The 18,825-nt window shown below is 38.8% G+C and overlaps 1 protein-coding gene across 3 annotated transcripts; it reads left to right on the forward strand.

Moving 5' to 3' along the window:
• Positions 1-1,158: 1,158 nt before the first annotated feature.
• postnb (periostin, osteoblast specific factor b) lies at positions 1,159-18,331 on the forward strand. Of its 3 annotated transcripts, XM_024277874.2 has the most exons (21): positions 1,159-1,419; positions 1,725-1,823; positions 5,795-5,859; positions 5,982-6,139; positions 6,220-6,384; positions 6,465-6,611; positions 6,695-6,836; positions 8,082-8,294; positions 8,375-8,509; positions 11,625-11,773; positions 11,946-12,082; positions 12,236-12,366; positions 12,451-12,581; positions 14,435-14,537; positions 14,629-14,696; positions 14,856-14,901; positions 15,002-15,031; positions 15,711-15,845; positions 15,923-15,970; positions 16,908-16,936; positions 17,860-18,331. In XM_024277874.2, the coding sequence occupies exons 1-20, from the start codon at positions 1,307-1,309 to the stop codon at positions 16,934-16,936; spliced, it is 2,244 nt and encodes a 747-aa protein (XP_024133642.1). In that variant the 5' UTR covers positions 1,159-1,306; the 3' UTR covers positions 17,860-18,331. The 3 variants fall into 3 exon arrangements, with proteins under 3 accessions (XP_024133642.1, XP_024133643.1, XP_024133644.1); XM_024277875.2 differs by lacking the exon at positions 16,908-16,936; XM_024277876.2 differs by lacking the exons at positions 15,923-15,970; positions 16,908-16,936.
• The last annotated feature ends 494 nt before the right edge of the window (positions 18,332-18,825 follow it).

Below are 18,825 nucleotides of genomic sequence, written 5' to 3' on the forward strand. Positions count from 1 at the left end.
GAATTAGTAGATTCGGACAGATTCAGATTAGGATCAAAATGGAAATAGTCTTTAGTCTTGCAGAATGTGTTCATTGTGCTAAATTGCACAAATTAATGGGGAAAAAAAGCTTTTCTCTTTTACCAGCCTAGTGGCCTTATGGTATAGTGTCTGCCCTGAGACTGAAAGGTCGTGAGTTCAAATCCACAGCGGATTTAAACCAAAGAATCAAGTTATGGGATCCAGTCCTCCCTGCTTTGCAGCATTAAGGGGTTGGAAGGTTTCCCACCAAATGGTTCCCTAATGCATATGTGTCTGCAGCTCACCCCTCCCCCAGGGATGGGTCATGTGCAGAGAAAAAAATTGTATGACAACTTCATTTGAAAGTCACAATTACGTTTTTTCTTTTATTTTTTTGATGTGTTTTTTTTATTAATTTAGAAGTTTAACTTGTTGCAACGGGTGAATTACTGACTATTTCAGTGTTTAAGTGGAACAAGCCACAAGACTTGACATCAAAGTAGGTGGACGTGAATGAGTTTATCTTGTGTTTACAGGAGAAAACGATCCAGTAAATAGTTTACAACCAGTATAATCTATGAGTCATGTATCAGACATTTCACAGTCTTTAGTCGAAAGTTTGCACAGATTGTCTCTGTTGAGCTTTTTAAATGATTACTCATCAAATCATTTATTTTGAATCTGAAGTTAAAAAAGAATCATATAAGAGAAGTTGTGCAGGTCAATGCCACCAGGTGGAGCTGCAGTCCAGCAGAAGAAGCACTTCGGGTTTTTTGGCATCTTTATGGCACAGATGTTATTCTGTTTTCTTGTGTGCTCTCTGTTTTCCTTGTTTATTTGCACTCCAAATAAATTGTGTCCAAACTCAGTCTCTCATGTTCCTAACCTGATCATTAGAAGTTCACTTTCATCTTTAAAGTAAGGATTTTGTGAAGCTGTTCTGCCATCTTATGCACTTTTTTTCTTTTAAAAAGTTTAAATAAAGAAGTAAAAACATTAACAAAACTGGTTACATTTGTGCAGAATCAATTTTTGGTCACACATGATTGATGGTAAAAGTTTTGCAATGCTTTCTAAATGACTGAATGCTGTCAGAAGATGTTCTGTAAGTATGTAAGATTGACTGTTCATTATTATTAGCTAAAAAAGTAATCAATCCCTTGCTCTTTGAAAGTGTCTGGGTGGTCTCTGCATGCAAGAAACGCTCCCTTCCTCCTGGAGTGGAGGGTGAGACGTGTGGTATATAAGTGCAGCTGGGAGTCTGCTCTCATTACTTTGGAACTGGAAAGGCTTGCTGAAATCAAGGATGAAGCTCCTCTTTGCAGCTGCACTCTTTGTGCTCTATACCTTTGACTCTGCTGACTCGTCAGCTTATGACAAAATTCTCTCCCACAGTCGCATCAGGGCAAAAAAAGAAGGGTAAGCCGTTTAAAATTTGTATCATTTTTTGCCTGTTTTAAGATGTTTTTTTTTTTTTGCATTTTGTCTGTCTGTCTTAAATGAGATAAATTTCTTTTTTTTTTTTTTTGTTTTTTATATTAAAGTGGTTTGCAAAATGATTGTTTTGAGGGTTCAGTGTAGAAAAAAATCCAAACTTTCCCACACAGTTTCAGCTGCAGCGATGATCAAATAATTATTCACACTTGCCTGATGCTTTCACTGTCTTTATCTGATTAGTAATGCCTTATCTTCCTTCATTTGTTGCATTTTTTTTTTTTTTTTAGACTCAATGTCTGTGCCCTCCAGCAAGTTGTGGGGAGCAAGAAGAAGTATTTCAGCACTTGTCGCAATTGGCACTATGGAGCCATCTGTGGAAAGAAAGCGTGAGTTTTGCTTGAATTAATTCATTTGTTAGCTCAAAAAAAAGTTCAAAACTTCACATTTGTCATCTTCCTGCAACTCTTTTGCTTCCTTTCAAGAGTTTGATGGAAACTTGGATCCTCTCAGAGGGGGAGACATCTGTTATCTAACTTTCACTTACATCGCTAGGGTCAAATGAGAAACACATTTTTGGATCCCGCCCCAAAGTCTTTATGGCTGAAGACAATCCTGTTGAATGGGGTTGTCTTAATGCGAGGAGCCTTTATGTCGCTGTTTGCCACCGTGGTGAACCGCTGACTCCAGGATATAATGTGGCCACAGAACTGTATTTATGAATGGAAACATGTTAGGTTTAATATTTAAAAGCCTTTTTTCTTAAGGTTATTATTCCAGCCAGCTCAGCTCTTTTCAGTTTGAAGTGGGTACAAACCATGTCTGTTTTAAGTATACTTCATTTTCTTGCCCTCATATATATGCACGCAGTAAAAACCCACAATGAAGTTTTCCTTTTGTGCCTCCCAGCACCACTTGCAGCTTTCAAAATGGTTCTGTTGTTCATGTTGGACACACTCCACTACCATCCAATCAGCAGCTTTTCATTCATAAAACACAGACTGATGGCAATTTTACCCAGAACCTTCAATGGCAACAAATCTAAAACAGCCTATCTTAATGAAAAACAACATTCGGATCATTTTCTGTAGCAAGTTTTTGCTGATTGTAGTAGCTAATCTGACCCAGACGACCCTTTCAAAGAAAACCTTTTTCCAGATGTTCCCTCATGCACTCTTGTATAAACGTCAAAGGTTTTGCCCAGCAGCCCCCCCCCCCCAAAAAAAATGTTCTCAAGTGTTGTACTCATATTTTGTCAAAGTTCCGATCTTTTTCCAAGTGTGCTATCAGGTTGAGTTGAAGTACATTTGGCACACAGCTGTGACTTCAGAAAGTTATGCTAATTCTGAAACATTGGCAGCAAAATGGAGGGTTTCTTAATAAAAGTGAGGAGTTTGTTTAGATGCAGGGGCGGAGCTAGAACATTTTATATGTGGGGGCAGGAGGGGGACAGAGGGATTTCAAAGGGTGGGGAATGAAAACAGAGTGGAAAGCCATTACAAAAGAAATATATATATGTTTTTTTATTAGCTTAGCTATAACTAACTGCGTCTCCATTATGCTAAACTTTATCGAAATTCTACAGAAGTTGAAAAAATAAAATTTTGCAATGACACTGTTTCTTTTCAATCATAATTATGTAAAAATTAACACAACTCACGCAATAAGTAATTCAAAAACACAGCGATGGATGTGAACAATACTTGATTTACAGCAAGTACATTCAGATTTCTACTATGAGGCTAGCTCTGCTAGCGTGACTTATTTAATTCAAAATAATGTGTTTCCATTGCAGTTTTGCGAAATATGTCAATTTCGATATGGTTTAAAAACCATCTCCGCCCAGCACAAATACTTTTTTTCAACAAATGGGAACATTTTCAAAAATGGCGTGTTTCCATAAGGCGACTTTATTATCACAACTCTAATTTGTGTCAATTCTAATTTTGACTCAACTGCCACGGGGCAGTTATCTACTCCTTGGCTGACTCATTTGGGGGTTGTTTCACCCATAGATACAGGCAAAGAAAATGCCAACAGCGCCACCTGGAGGCCAAAAGCATATGTAGAGTTTTGGAACATCATAGGGAATCAGTGGGAAATGTGTAACTCCGGGCTCACACAGCTAGCTTTACAGCTCAGGTGCGATGCGGGAGCGGTCTAGCTACATCCGATGGCTCATATTAGCTACTGGATGGCTGCAGCCACAGTCTCTACTGCCAACCTTGCAAACCCCAAAACTCACATACGTTCACGCTAATCTCCCCTTTATTTGCTGCGGTTCAGCTCCGTCGTCCGTCGAAAATTTGAACCCAACAAAGCAGATTTGCAGCGGTGCACAGGGCTGACCGCAGGATCTGAACGCCTGCAGTGGGATTTCCTCTCGCACTTTTAAAGTTAGGTAAAGATTGTGGCGCTGCAGCTTTATTTGTTTTCGAAAGACTAACCAAAAACAAGAGTACTTTTTGACCAAATGTGTGTGGGGGTGTGGTGGGGGAGATTCTGGCTAGTTATTTTCAGCCACCAGCTCTTACTCAGTTTTTCATCAAATTCAATGGGTGGTCATGCAGCGGCATTTGTAATCGGGAACGGGAGGCAGCAGTTGCATTTTTACACATCACACGGTGGCATCAATAGTTTTAGGAAAGTTAGAATTTCATGACGATTTTTCTCTAAAGTTGACGGCAGTTAATGGCCGCTTGGGCACATTTGGAGGTTGCGCAGTGGCAGTCCAGTGATAGGCGATGATGATGTCATTACAAATTGGCCGACAGCTGATCAGTCACAGGTTGATGGTAGTCGGAATCGTCAGGAAATCTGACTGGACGGTGTCTAAATGTCTCCAGACGGCAGCCGCCCCTATCAAGTATCACGGCCATCAGCTGCTCGGTAGCCGTGGGATATATAGCTTGACAACCACCATCTGTAATCATGACCACGTCAATGATTTTCCAAAAAAATGGCCAATGGCTTGAAATCTTGAAGATTCTGCCGATGCCTCCCCATCATGCGGTGGCTGTTGTATTTGTGACCATAACCTCAAAAGAGCCATTTTCTTCAAGACAAAATCTTCTAGCTCAAATTTTCTGCAGTCCATCAGCACATTTGTCTCTACGTCCCGAACTGGTTGTAAGAGAAAACGTTTTACTGCTCAACTTCCAAACCGCTTAGTCAGAACATCCTACGCTAATATAAAACCACATCAGTTACATGAATCATACTTTATGACAAAGTTATCAAGATTCGCAGTGGAACAGTATTCCTGTAATAGAGCACGACAGTCAAAAGTTTCCAGTTCTGCAGCCAAAAACAATCATGGGGGAGTGGGAAAGGAACACAACGTGGGTTATGCTGACTCGGCCGGACTTGCATATTCATTTAACCTTGACATAAATACAGCTGTAAGAAGAAGCAGTGGTCTGGATCCTGTCCGACGCATCAGCAGTTGATAAATCAAGCAGCCGCGTGTCTCATTAAACTCTCTGCTTGTCAGGTTTTTGATTTTGAGCAATCGAAGACATTCACTTTTAGTTGGCTTTTTAAATACTCATATAGTCAGTACTGTTACAACATTAAGATTTTCCTTAAATTACAGTCCCACGTTCCATCTACATTAGGAGGCGAACGTTAACATCAGAAAATTACTGTTTCGAGTGGTTAATTAGTTCATCTTATTTGCCTCTATTACTCCAGTCATAAAGCTAGATCAGAAGATCTCTGGCAATTAAATCTTACCCAATGAACTTCGCAAACATGTGGTATTGTTTACACTTTCTAGCTCCGTCTGGGCTGTTTTTTTTTATTGTGGCATACCTGCTATTTACAAGGGGTGAAATGTACATCGCCGCATGTTTAGCGTATGCATAAAGGAGTCTTTGCGGTTCTGAAATGAATCATTGTATTTACACAAGACGTGTTTATGCTTTGCAGCTGCGCTCACTTTTACAACTCCACTAAGGCTAAAAAGACTGGAAAACCCAACAGAAAATACTGTCCATTGTGTTTGTTACCTAGCAACTTTACATTTAATTATTGTTTAATATATGTATCATAAAACATGAATTTTATTTATGAAAGGGGACAATAAATAACTTTTTCCAAAACACAAATCTAAAACATACATTTTTAAAAAGCCAAAAGGGATTCACTCGAAAAGTTCAAAGTAAAAATGACTACTGTAATGGTAGCACAAACCTCAAGGGCCCAATTCTCTTTGCTTTGGCTCAAACTGGTGTATGTTGTCTACTGGGATAATCAGTATCATCTGGAAAAACTATGAATTCATATGACAGTTCCACTGAAAAATGAAGCAGCCAGAAAAAACAATCTGGCAGACAATATTTCCTCTCTCTTTTTGCAGAACTGTGCTTTACGAGTGCTGCCCAGGCTATATCAAGATGGAAGGCATTCGTGGTTGTCCAGCAGGTACAACTTTTAGACCATTTTTACCATAGTCTGTTGATTTGTTTTTTCTCACCATTTGTTCAAACTTTTTTTCAACTTCAAAAAAGGTATGCTGATATCTAAAACATGAATCTGTCCTCTAGTTGCCCCAATCGACCATATCTATGGAAGCCTGGGCATAGTGAAGGCCTCGTCCACTCAGAAGTATTCCGACATTTCCAAAGTGAGACCTGAGATTGAGGGAACTGGATCTTTCACTTTCTTCGCTCCGAGCAATGAAGCCTGGGAGCTGCTGGACGAGGTGACTGAGGTTCTAAATGAAAATTCCGGCTTCTCTCCCACCCTCTGAAATCTAAACATTTTCTTGTTCTCGTCTAACAGGATGTGAGGAATGCGCTGGTTAGCAACGTCAACATTGAACTGTACAATGCCCTGCATTATCACATGGCCAACACGCGTCTTCTGACCAAAGATTTGAAGAATGGAATGACCATCACCTCTATGTACAATGACCTTGGTCTCCACATTAACCATTATCCCAATGGGGTGAGTGTAGAAGGATTAATATTGATATTTTACACACTAAACTGAAAGATGCTAAAAAAACAGGTCATGTGACATTACAGGTGGTGACTGTAAACTGTGCTAGAATCATCTATGGGAACCAGATTGCCACCAATGGGGTGGTGCACGTCATTGACCGCGTCATCAGTGCTATTGGTAACAGTATGCAGGATGTCATTGAGGTGAACGATGACTTGACTACTCTGTTTGTAAGTATGCACACAAGGTAAAGACAGATTTTTTTTACTTTATTTCAAGAAAATAAAACTATGCTGATCAAACCATTTTGTAGGACCTGGCCCAAAGTAGTGGACTGTTGGAGAAACTGGGTGAGCCAGGACATTACACTCTTTTTGCCCCCACCAACGACGCCTTTGAAAAGCTCGGCCGTGGTGTCTTAGAGAGACTTCAGAGTGATAAGGAGGTTCTCAAAGGTAAAAGATCCTGGGTTCTGTTTTTCTAAATAAGCTCTTAAGACCTGGCATCCACTTGCATGGGCTAAATTACTACAATAGTTATTCTACTTCTCTCCGACCATGTGACTATGTGTCTATCTCAATTATGAGCTTGGGTCCAATGCTATGTTCACAATGAGTATGTGCACTTTAAGCATACGGTGTTCACACTGGACCGTTGCTACTCCATGCTAGTGCATGTACCTATAGTTGGAAGAGGATTGGTGCGAAATGTTGAAGTAAGGCAAATTTTGCAAATCGGGCTTTTTCCTTCGCTCTGATATTTGAAAGATTGGAGTCGAATCGTTCTGGCCAGGTACAACTTTTAATTTCCCCTCTATGATCAATGTTCAAAGGGGTGGCACTTAAATAAAAAAGGATGCTACCCATGTGTCACAACCAGATCCGAGTCTTCGATTGATCAACATTTAACTGGTTTAACGCTCCACACGTGTTCAGTGGCTCCACGTTTTGTACATAGAGCCTGAAAATTCCCTTAAACACCGGAATAGCAATGCGTGATCACAAGAGATTTGAACATAGAAGCTCTAAAATGCGCAAACATGTGCGTTTACATAGACTTTTTATTAAAAGTAGACACGGTTAGATTACAATTATAACACTTGTTGTCAAGGCCAGTGTGAACATACTTCACAACTGAACCAAAAGGATTACAGAGTATTTGCCCATTTACACAATGTGTAAATCGGTAACGTCATATCTGGCGTTCACCAAAACGAAAGAAAAGTACTAAGTATGGTGTCCGAATTGGATTTAAAATCCAGGGCACTAGATACTCCCGCACTATACAGTTTTTTTTAGTAGTTTGGGTGGAAATTAGGGCATAGAGCAAAGCAAAACAAAGCTAAACATACAGTTCTTTGTGCTTTTTGGGGTAAACGTTTAACACAAAATAGGCTTTAAAAATTCACAAGCAAGAAAAAAAAAATATTATTAAATACAATGTACTATACATAGAGGAAAAGCAGCTCTCTTGCCAAGCACACTGTAAAACTTGACATTTTTATTTGATTACTTTAACTTACTGCCCAAAGTAAACAGAAAGTCTCAAGTCATTTCAGAGACGGACCACAAGGATCTCAAGGGTTTTCCGGTTTCGGGACATAATAAGTCTTATGCTGGAAATATCCCTCAAAACACGACGACTTTAGGAATGTTATTGTGAATATGATCCGTGCTCTAACTGAAGGTGTCCTGTTTCAGCTCTTCTGAATTTCCATCTCCTGGACTCGGTCCAGTGCTCTGAGGCCATCATGGCTGGAACCTCGTATGAGACCCTGGAGGGAAATACCATCGAGATCGGCTGCGATGGCGACAGCCTGACGGTGAACGGAATCAAAATGGTTCTGAAAAAAGACATTGTTACCAAAAACGGTGTCATTCATCTTATTGACCAAGTTCTCCTTCCAGACTCTGGTTAGCCTCCCGTTTCCTTCAGCATAAAGTTGATGTTGTGATCTTTTTAATGGACTCTGGAATTCCTGTCCTCTCTTAAGCTAAGGTTGTCATGGAACTGTTGGGAAGTTCCCAGTCAAATTTTGGTGACATGATTTCCGAGCTGGGCATTTCTGGCAACATGGCGGCGGATGCTGAGTACACTCTGTTGGCTCCTCTCAATGATGTGTTCACTGGTGAGTCACATGAAGCTTACAGTATTATGTCATGTTGCCTCTGTTTTCCATTCAGGAGGAATGTCTGAATGTGAGTGGTAACTCTTTGCCGTTGCTGTCTAGACTGATGGAAAATGTTTTTTTTGTTTGTTTTATGTTCCGAGCTGACTTTATAGCACTTACACAATTTTTTTTCTGTAAAATGTTCAACATTTTAGTCACTGTGACAGCATTTATTGTTAAATCAAGGAAATTAAAATTATTGTCATTAATTAGATTTTAAAAACAACACAGAAGGGAGCACTGAAATAAACAAAACTTTTCAATTTTGTTGTTAAATTGGTCTACAACTGTTCTAAAACCGCATGAAAGTCAAGATAAATTGTCCCACTCCAAACATCTTTCGATCTATTGTAAAAGTTTTTCCAGTGGTCTTTTAATTATAATTATGATTAAAAACTTGTGTTGTTTCTAGGACATAGTTTCAGCAGCGCATCAGAAGTTCTTGAGAAATTCACCTCTGTTAATGTAGAGCAGGAATGTCCAATTCCAGGCCTCGAGGGCCAGTGTCTTACATGTTTTCCAACTAACCTGCCATTGAAGCTCTTCATAGACTAAACACACCTGATACAGTAATCAACAGCAGAAAAGGCAGGGCAGTGGCGGACTTAGCAGTTTGGGGGCCCCAGGCGAACAATAACACGGGGCCCTTTGAAGTGTTTATATCAATAGTCAGGTTTTACTAAAAACAGCAAAATAAACACAAATACTTAATAAAAGTTCAATATGGAGTGGCGTTGATTAAAAAGAAAAGAAAAATTCTCAAAATGACCATTTTCTGCCCCCTCTTCCTTTGCCTTTTCTCTCCTTTTCTATTCCTTGGCGAGGAATATTGAATCAGCCGGGAGTCGAACCGGGGCCTTGTCGCTGTGAGGCAAGAGCGCTAACCACTGCGCCACCGTGCAGCCCTAATTTAATATTCTCATTGAAAAAAAGATGCTTTGTGCAGATTGTATTCAAAGAATTATGTTAATACAAAAAGTAATAATTAAATCATCTTTATTTGCTAATTCAGTAAAAATCTAAATATTCTCATTAAAAAAAGACAATGAGTACAGATTGTATTAATCAAAGAATGATTGTAAAAAATAGAAAAAGTAATAAGTAAAAATCATCTTCATTACTTAATGGAGAGAAAAAAATCAAAATATTCTAATTTAAAAAAAAAATACAACTTGTGTAGATTGTATTCATCAAAGAATGATCATAATAACAAAAAATAATAAGATGAAAAGAAAAGGATCAGGAATTTGAGCAGGAACAGTGCTACATCACAGCTTAGGAACAAGTCTAAGGCCACGTAGTCGTTCTTCGTTGTTATGACTGAGAGACTGTGAAGGTCTCAGCAGCTCAGAATCGGGTCAGAGTTCACCTTCAGTGGTTTTTTGAGTTCACATTTTGCTTGAATTAAAGGGTCAGACATGCGCAATCCCACAGTTCTCAAAGTTTTTCATGGATTTTATTTCCAGAGGCTTCGTAAGGTCCGGTGGTCCGAGTTGTTTTACAAAGATTCTGGAGTTCAGAATCCACGTGCTGTGGATCTGTTTCTTTTTGCGTAGTATTCTCGTGTGCTTAGTCAGATCAGCATAATATTTGCTTAAATGTTCATTAAGATACACCGTAGACCCCTTCAGGTGTTTGCGTTGTTTTATCAGAACTATCTTGTGCTTTCGATTCATAAACCTGATCAGGATCGCTGGTATATCCATATTCTTTCTCCAAGGAAGCGGATGACAGACCTCAACAGTATTTAGGTCCAAGGAAATCCCTTGAGACGCAAGAAATACTCCAACTTGATTCTCCACGGTCACGTTAGCATCCGTCACAGCTCCGTTAGTATCCACGCTAGCGCTGGTAGCACCAGGCCGCACCCAGGGTTGTAGTTGAAGTCCCGTGAGAATCACATTATTCATCCGTGCCTGTTGATCCATGTCATGCATCCTTCTCTCCAGGAGATCTTGGTGATTATCTTGTTGTTCGTTACATGCCTTTTCTTGACGGAAATCTTCCACGAATTGTAGCAGCGGTGTTAGCTTAGCTTGAAGCTCCAGTAGGGCTGACAATTTTGCTTCAGAGAGAACTGCTGGGATTAGCTTAGCCTGTATGTCAGCTAACGCGGTTTTGAGCTCTGCCAGATCGGCTTCAAGATTTTTCTTTGGTGCCATGTTCAACTCTCCTTGTTGCGGTAGTTGTTGCTGCAGCTCGGTGATTAAACTTTGAAAGACTTTAAAAGCCGAAGAGTTGAGGAGAGCTGGAGACACGCGTCTGCTCGTGACCCGGAACCAGAAATATCTGCATAGGAAGATTGTGACCTGCCATTTTCAGCTTCTACATCACACCCACAAGCTTTTTTCAACTGCATTTTTATTCATCTGTTCCCGATTTACAACGATTTGACTCAAGAAATATTCAGAAATGCAGATTTAAGTTAAATTTTCTTTATATAAGTCCTCCATCATGAGGAAAATGCCACAAAAATGTCCTTAAAATAGTAACAACATGATTTCCATTGGGTCTTTAAGTGTGTAGATCTTATTTGACATCTGTAAGTATGACCATAGTCTTACAATTTATAAAAATAAACAAAAATACATACATTTCTAAACAGAGCTGGGCAGACTGCAGTCTTTGTCAGCTCTGTGACCTAGTGAAGAAGTCTTTGCCGTCAAGCCTGGAAGATTGTGGGTTTGAGTTCACAGCCAAAGTAGTTTAAATAAAATGGTAGCCATTGCCTCCCTCCTGGCACTCAGCATCAAGGCTCTACCATAACCATAAAAGGTTCCTGAGCACAGCTGTGACTGCTGCTCAACACTCCCCCTGTCAAATACAGAGAACACATTTTTAATCTGGAAGGTGTTCCACTTACAACACAACCGTGAAGCACTCACACTAAAAAAATTTGTTTTATATTCAGTGGGTCCTGTCTATAGTATTCCTCATTAATGTTTGAGTTTGTGTGAGTGCTGCAGCTGCTTTTGAGTCATGCCAAAGTCACAAAAACTGCAAAATGTTCAAAATTCTGATTCCAAGTGCTCTTAATACCAAATGTAAATGAAAGCAATCAAATCTTTTTCAGATGAGGTCATGTCTATAGATCAAGAGATCCTCAGGGGTGTCCTGGAGAACCATATCTTGAAGAAAAAGATCAGTCTGGGAAAAATGTTCAACGGCCAGCTGGTGGAGACCATTGGAGGAAAAACTCTCAGGGTCTTTGTCTACCGTACGGTACGTCATCTTTTCACAATCTGGGCTTTAGAATTTACAGCTGCCTGCATGCTGTAAAACACACATTGTGTGCATGAGCTGTTGCATTTTCACCAACATGGGATGTACTGCGTTTGATAAATCACACAAGATGTTCCAACTCTGACTTAGCTGTAACTTTCATCTGCTGCAGGCCGTGTGCATCGAGAATTCCTGTCTGATCCGAGGATCCAAAGAAGGAGCCAATGGGGCCCTTCATCTCATGAAGACTCTGCTGAAACCTGCAGACAAAACAATGTTTGAGATTCTGGAACAAAATGGAAGTTTTAAGTAAGCTTAGAAAACATTAAACCACATCTTTCTGTATTTTTCTATTAAACCCACATGGCACAGATGGGAGGGAAAAAGGGCATTCGGTTCACTTTGAAAGCCGTTTGTGGTTTTTATGGCAGCCAAGTTGCTGTTTTCTTTTCTGTGCTGCAGGATCTTTTTGTCTCTGATGGAAGCCGCCGGGCTGACGGACGTGCTGCGGCAGGAGGGGAGCTTCACACTCTTTGCCCCGAGCGATAAGGCGTTTGCCGGCCTGAGCGCTAGAGACCTGGACTTGCTGAAGAGTAAATCCATTCTTGTGTTTTAGATGCTTGTGCAGCATCCTGAAAACCATGCAGTTGGTTAACATCATGTCTTTTGGTTTTCAGGTAATGGGAACGCCCTAAAAACCATCCTGTTGTACCACTTCACTAATGGTGTGTTCATTGGTGGGGGGCTGGAATTTGGGGTGACTAACCTCCTGAAGTCTCTGCAAGGCAGCAAGCTCAAACTCATTTTCGTAAGTGCTCATCCCAGAACAAAAAAAAAAAAAACATTTTAGGGGAAAATAATATTGTTTTGTGTCTTTTCTTTAAAGACCCACTCCAATAAAAATGGTCTGTTTGGGGTTTTTAGCATGTTTTTGTAGTATTTTCCTCATAATGGAGAACATACATAAAGAATTTACATCTAAAAGTGCTTTTCTGAATCACGTTGGAGCAGAAAATCTAAATGTTTGAAAAGGTTCAGACTAATAACGCAACTTATGAAATGGGCATGTTAAAGTCTCCTCCCCCCTGTGAACAGCCGCTCACGCTTAGATGAGACATAATGAACATTTCACACACAACCCAGAATTGTATATCTAATTGCCTACTGCCACTTGCAAAAAAAAAACGTCTTAAATAACGACAGAGACTTTTTATTTTATCTAAAAATGTCAAAATTATTTTAAAAGCCTTCCCACTGGTCTTTTAATTCTGATAGTGGTGTCATTTTTTAGGACATAGTTTCTGCAGAGCGGCAGGAGTTCTCTGGAAAGTCATCTCAGAGTTAGGGTGGGACTGTTGGTGTGGATGTAACTTCACATCACAACCCTCACAAGTCAAAGCTAACATTAGCGGTGCAACAAAAATGGCGAGAGATATCGGAGCTTTCTAGCCGTTCATTTTGAATCAGATGCCAGCTCAGACGAGGAGTTTACAAGTGGATGCAGCAAAATAAAGCGCAGCAGGGAGCGGTCTGCCTATTGTAGCTACAATACACTACAACTACAAGCTCCGATGGCATTTTTTTCATCGGCTCTTGTTTCAGCATGATTTGAAATAAACAGAAACGCAGTAATTTTCTTTATATATGTCGTTCATTATGAGAAAAATGCAGCAAGAACATGTTAAAACCCAACACATTCTCATTCCCATGTCGTCACATTTTGACACATGGTTAAAGGGTAACCAAACCCTAAATCAACTTTTTTTTGGCTGTTTATCTCTTTAAATGGGGCTTTATAAGTGCTGTCTGTTGGTTATTGTCAATATATACATATATATATATTATTAACATATTCATAAATTACCCAACTGTTAGAGATTTTACCATTTTTGTCTAAACAAAAGTCTGCATACTTTAAAAGAAAAAAAATAAACCTCAAATAAGGTACATGGAATAACCCCCCCACCCCACCCTGTCCCATCTCAGCATAACCATCTGAGAAAGAAGAAAGAAAAAAAAAAAGGAACAATGGGTATGAAACTAATATTAAAATAGATCAACAGGCATAAACTCAATTGGATAACAGTTCCAAATTTGAAAGTAGTTACTAAAACATTTCCATTTATTGTAAAACTTTTATGTGCTTCATCTTATTGTGTATTTATTATATCTTATTTAATTAAACATATCATTTAACCATTGTGAAATAGATGGGCATTTAGAAGATTTCCAATGTAGCGGCAACCAACGTCTTGCCAACAGAGATTTGAATGCTTTGATATCTTTTTTTTGCACTACTTAAAGGAAGTGAGGGCTCAGGAACACCAAATATTGCAATAAGTGGACAAGTTTAGGAACACATATCAACATAACCAGTTAAAAAATGTCTCCAACTTGATCAAATAAAGAACATGTGACTAAGATAACATGGTAACCTTGGGTCGATATGTGACGACTTGGGTATGTGAATGTGTTGATTTATAGCATCACACTTTTCATAGAGTGGCTTTTTAAATGTAAAATTGTTGAAGCATTGTGACTTTTGTCTTATAAATTTAATTTTCATAGCCACAGGAAGTAAGGAAGGCATTTACCGTTTTTTGGCAAGTACCAGTATATCTGATTTTCAGGTTTTTTTCATTTTTTTTTTCCTTCCTTAAGGCAAACAGCACTGTGCAAGTAAATTCTGTCAAAGTCCCAGCAGCTGATGTCATGGCCACGAACGGCGTGGTTCACTTTGTTGACCAGATTCTGTACCCCGAAGGTATGACTTCCAGTCCTATCACTCCCTTTAATAAATCTGTCAAGCTTTGCATTTTAATGGGATACCAATAAAATCTTTGGTTAACTACCAGAAATCCCTGTGGGAAGCCAGGATCTGCTGGTGGTGCTGAAGAAACTTGTTTCCTACATGCAAGTAAAGGTGAGGGCTTTGTTCAATGCCTCTCGAGGTGCCCAAACTGAATGTAACTGTCGTAGTATAAAAGATTGATGGTGTACTTTGGCATGAACTCCAAGATTCAAACTCATGCAAACCTTTGCCTTGCATCTGCTTTAACAAATTATTGTTTGTTTTTTACAGTACATTGCAGGTTTCAAATATCAAGAAATACCACTTACCTTTATGAGTAAGTCACATTTTTTATAAAACTACAATTTAGAGTTTTTTTATTTATGTAAAGGAAACTATGATGTTGATCTTTACAAGTAATGTTTTAATTTTTTTAGAGACGATTGTGAGACGTGTCATCGAGGAAGGTAATCATGATTACACTGTGCCATCCGTATTTAGTTTCAATGCTTACTTAGATTACTTTAGATTAGATGTAGGAATTACTTGGCATCTCACGATACGATTTGATACGCGATACATGGCTCATGCGATACTGCGATAATTGTTAAAAAAATAATAGACAAATAATAGACACATTTGTGCAACATTGCTGAAATTAGTAATACTATGCCTTCGACAAGCATTGACACCAATCAAATAGGAATTATCTGTAAAATTCAGTGTTAATAATAGTAAACATGAACAGCAGTAGCACTACTTAGTGCAAAATAGTAGTAAACAAAAGAAGAAAAATTAAATAATTCAAGTAGCTGTCAGGGACATTGGTGCTCAGGACAGCCAGTTTTGACAATACACGCCTCTTATCTACCTCTGAAGGAATGTCTCCCCAAAGGATGACAAATATAAAGTTTTACAGCCTCTTCAAGCAAAAATAGAAGATCAATACTTGCTGAGAACCCATCATGAATCAATCTCAGTACTAAATATTGCGATATATCCCAATATCGATATATCGCGATATATATACTTTAGATTTTTCCTTTTTTATAGTTCATATCAATAAACATTAAAATGTTCTGTCTTGTTGTTAAAAAAAATGTTTTTTTATTTGTTAATTCTATGAATTTTTCTGTGCTGCTACAGTTCCTGGAGTAACAAGAACGAGATATATTGAAAGGCCCAAGTTCAAAAAAATTACCATTGAAGGGGATACCGAAACCATTACTAGGGTTGTTGAAGGTTCTCCCAGCTTCGGCAGGATGACCAAAATTGTCCAAAGTAAGTCGGTTTTGTATTTTGACTGTTTTGTTCGTACATTTTGTTTTCTTATGAACTTTTGGCTATGGTGTCTCCAGGTCGCCAAAGCGCCTCTAACCGTGGCTCTACAAACATCAAGCGAAAAAGTACGTAGGACTGAGGGAGCAATAATGTGTATTTAAAAATCCACTCCAATAAAAATCTTTTGAACATGTTCTTGTAGAATTTTTAGTGTTTAGGAAATATTTTAAGTTTAAGACTGCATTCCTGAGGATTCCTTTATTCTAACTGTGCTGGATCAGATAAAAACTCATGGCTTAAAAAAGCTCAGTAACTGCAATAATCGGACCAAAGTCTCTTGCTGTGCTCCTATTCTAGATCCTCTAAATCAGGGGCTTCTTGCTAGCAACCCTACGTCGATATCCCAGCATGCCTTTGTTTACACTCTCCTCTGCTAGCTTACAACTTCTCACAATACAAGCTAACATTAGCATTGCAAAAAAAAGAAAAACAGTTAGCAAAACTGGAGCTATCCAGACCTACATATTTGAGCCAAATGAAGATGTCAATGGATCTATTTGTCTACAAGTTGAAGATTAAGAATTGTAGCGGAGAAAGGAGACTTTGGTTTGACCACGACAGTTGCCTTTCTCAAACCACGGGGTTTTGTCTGCTCCTGGTCCAACATTAAGAATAAAGAAATACTCAGAAATGCAGATTTAATCTTAAATTCTTTCATATATCGTGAGATAAATGCTACGAGAACATTTAAAAAAAAACAAAAACTAGATTTTTATTGGAGTGAGTCTTTAAGTTAAGCTAGTTTCGAGAAGTCTAAGCTGTTTTGGGCTTCTTTATTTGTAAAATGATCATTTATCAAGCATGTGAGTAGAAGTTAAAATCAATAAAATCCCGTTATGTTAAGATTTGTATCTCAACAATAAATAATATTGATATTTTATCAGAGGTTTGCTAAATCAAAAATGTATTCTTGTGAGCTAACTACTAAAAACAAAAATATGTTTTATAAAATTGTTGAACTCAAGAGAGATTATCACTTAATCATCTATGTTGCCTTTATAGCAAGAAGAACTCCTCCTCGAAGTGTTTAGGTAAAAGTAAATGAATCCAGTAACTGGTTTTTGCCATAAAAGATAACACCGACGAAGCTGTTACTGTCTGTCTTTTCAAGTGTGTATTTGTGTTTATGTGGCACGTTCCTCGCTCTGCTTTATGTCTGTAGCTTCAATCAATGGAATTGCTTGAGAAATGTGTTTGTTCCCTTGCTGAAAGTTAGATGAGGAAAATAAGAAAGCACTAACTCATGGTGGTTTTTAAGCAAGGAGTGCTAAAATCTTCGGAGCTGGCGGAATAGAACATTCCTAAGTATAGGAAAAATATTTGACTTGTGTTTTTGTGCAATAACATTTCCAGGACATACAGTGTGACTTACTCAACTTTTGCAGTTTTCCTCCTAACTATAGTGGAAACAGGGTTTTATATGGATTGTAGTCGAGACAGTGGCCCCCACGTGACCTTTGGTAAAACCACAATGTGTTCTTTAAGAATTAAACAAACACTAACAAATATGGTTTGAAGTTGCAGGACATTAGGTGGTTGTTTTTGGCCACAGACTCTTTTTCTTTCCAGTCCTTGTGCTGCAGGGAACAGCTAGCACAAACACATTCACATTTTCCACTCAGACCAAGGAGTGGCTGTGGTGCTCGCATCTCACTATCAGCAAGGAAGAGCATTGGTGTATATCGTAAAAAGTTCCCTAAAATCATCTGTAGGGTCATCACTCACTCATTTTGCCATGCTTGTCGCTACAACCCTCTCTTGAATGCAGACATTCGCTTTGCCTTTGCAGCTATACGCCTGTCTTGAGGCCCACCGTCCACAAAATCATCTCTTCAGCTGTTTGATGTGGGAAGAGATGAGATCAGAGCTTGAATGCCAAGCTTTGACACCGTACATATTTCACTGTTGGACACTAAATCCTTCTACCCTGTACTCATGATCCCTCTACTTTCAGGTGAAGAAGAGCCTTGGTTCTGAGCACGGACGCAGGAGAAAACCTCTCCTGTGAAGGATGAGACAGACGTCAAACTCATTGGTTGAAACTGGTGTTGTTGTGCTTGCACACCCAAAGTGTCAGACTATAAATACAATGTCCTGCCTGTAACTGATAAGAACAATCAATAAGCCTTTCAATGGTGCTACATGTGTGTGTGTGTGTATATATATATATTTGAATGTTTAAGTTCACTGCATGGTAACTTCTCCAGTGGACGTTTTGCATTAACTTTTTCAAACTTTTGCAAGGAACAGTGGAACAAGAAGACTTTAAATCCGTTCATATTTTCTCACATTGTTTTCAGTCCTCTCTGTAAGGCATCTTTTAGTGTAACAATTGTTTTGTCAGCCAGTTGCATCATTTGGATCAAGTGTTGAAAATGATTGCATCTATTTTACAGACGTTCTCCAATAAAGTGCTTTCAAAGAGATGAATGTGTCAGAAAGTCATTTTAGAGCCCACAGTGATTAAGAATTGAGACCAATGTTTTTTATGTGGAAAAAAATAAAGATATGCGGTATGGAACAGATGGTGGTGGACCAAAAAGGCAGGAGACCAGGCAAGGTGGCAGAAAAGTAAAACGTTTAATGAATAAACTGAAACATAACAAAAACCATTGGAGCAACAAAAGATGACAGATGAGCTGACACTAAAGAAAAACCAGACAGTGTGATTTACTGATCTGAAGAAAGCTGAGGATCATGAGCCTGAATCTGGTGTGACTAATCAAGGGAAATCAAAACCATGACCAAGAACAAAATACAACCAAACCATATAATATTTAAATATGTTTAGGGATTCTCTAATACAAGATGTATTTTTAAAGTTTCACAGGAATTTTGAGAATTTAGTCGGTTTGAAAAGATTTTAACAAATAATCAAATAGGGTTTAAAAGAGCCCCTCCATGCATCTTTGGATCTATT

This window comes from Oryzias melastigma, linkage group LG13, assembly GCF_002922805.2.
Source record: "Oryzias melastigma strain HK-1 linkage group LG13, ASM292280v2, whole genome shotgun sequence".
In the NCBI taxonomy this organism is placed as follows: domain Eukaryota; kingdom Metazoa; phylum Chordata; class Actinopteri; order Beloniformes; family Adrianichthyidae; genus Oryzias; species Oryzias melastigma.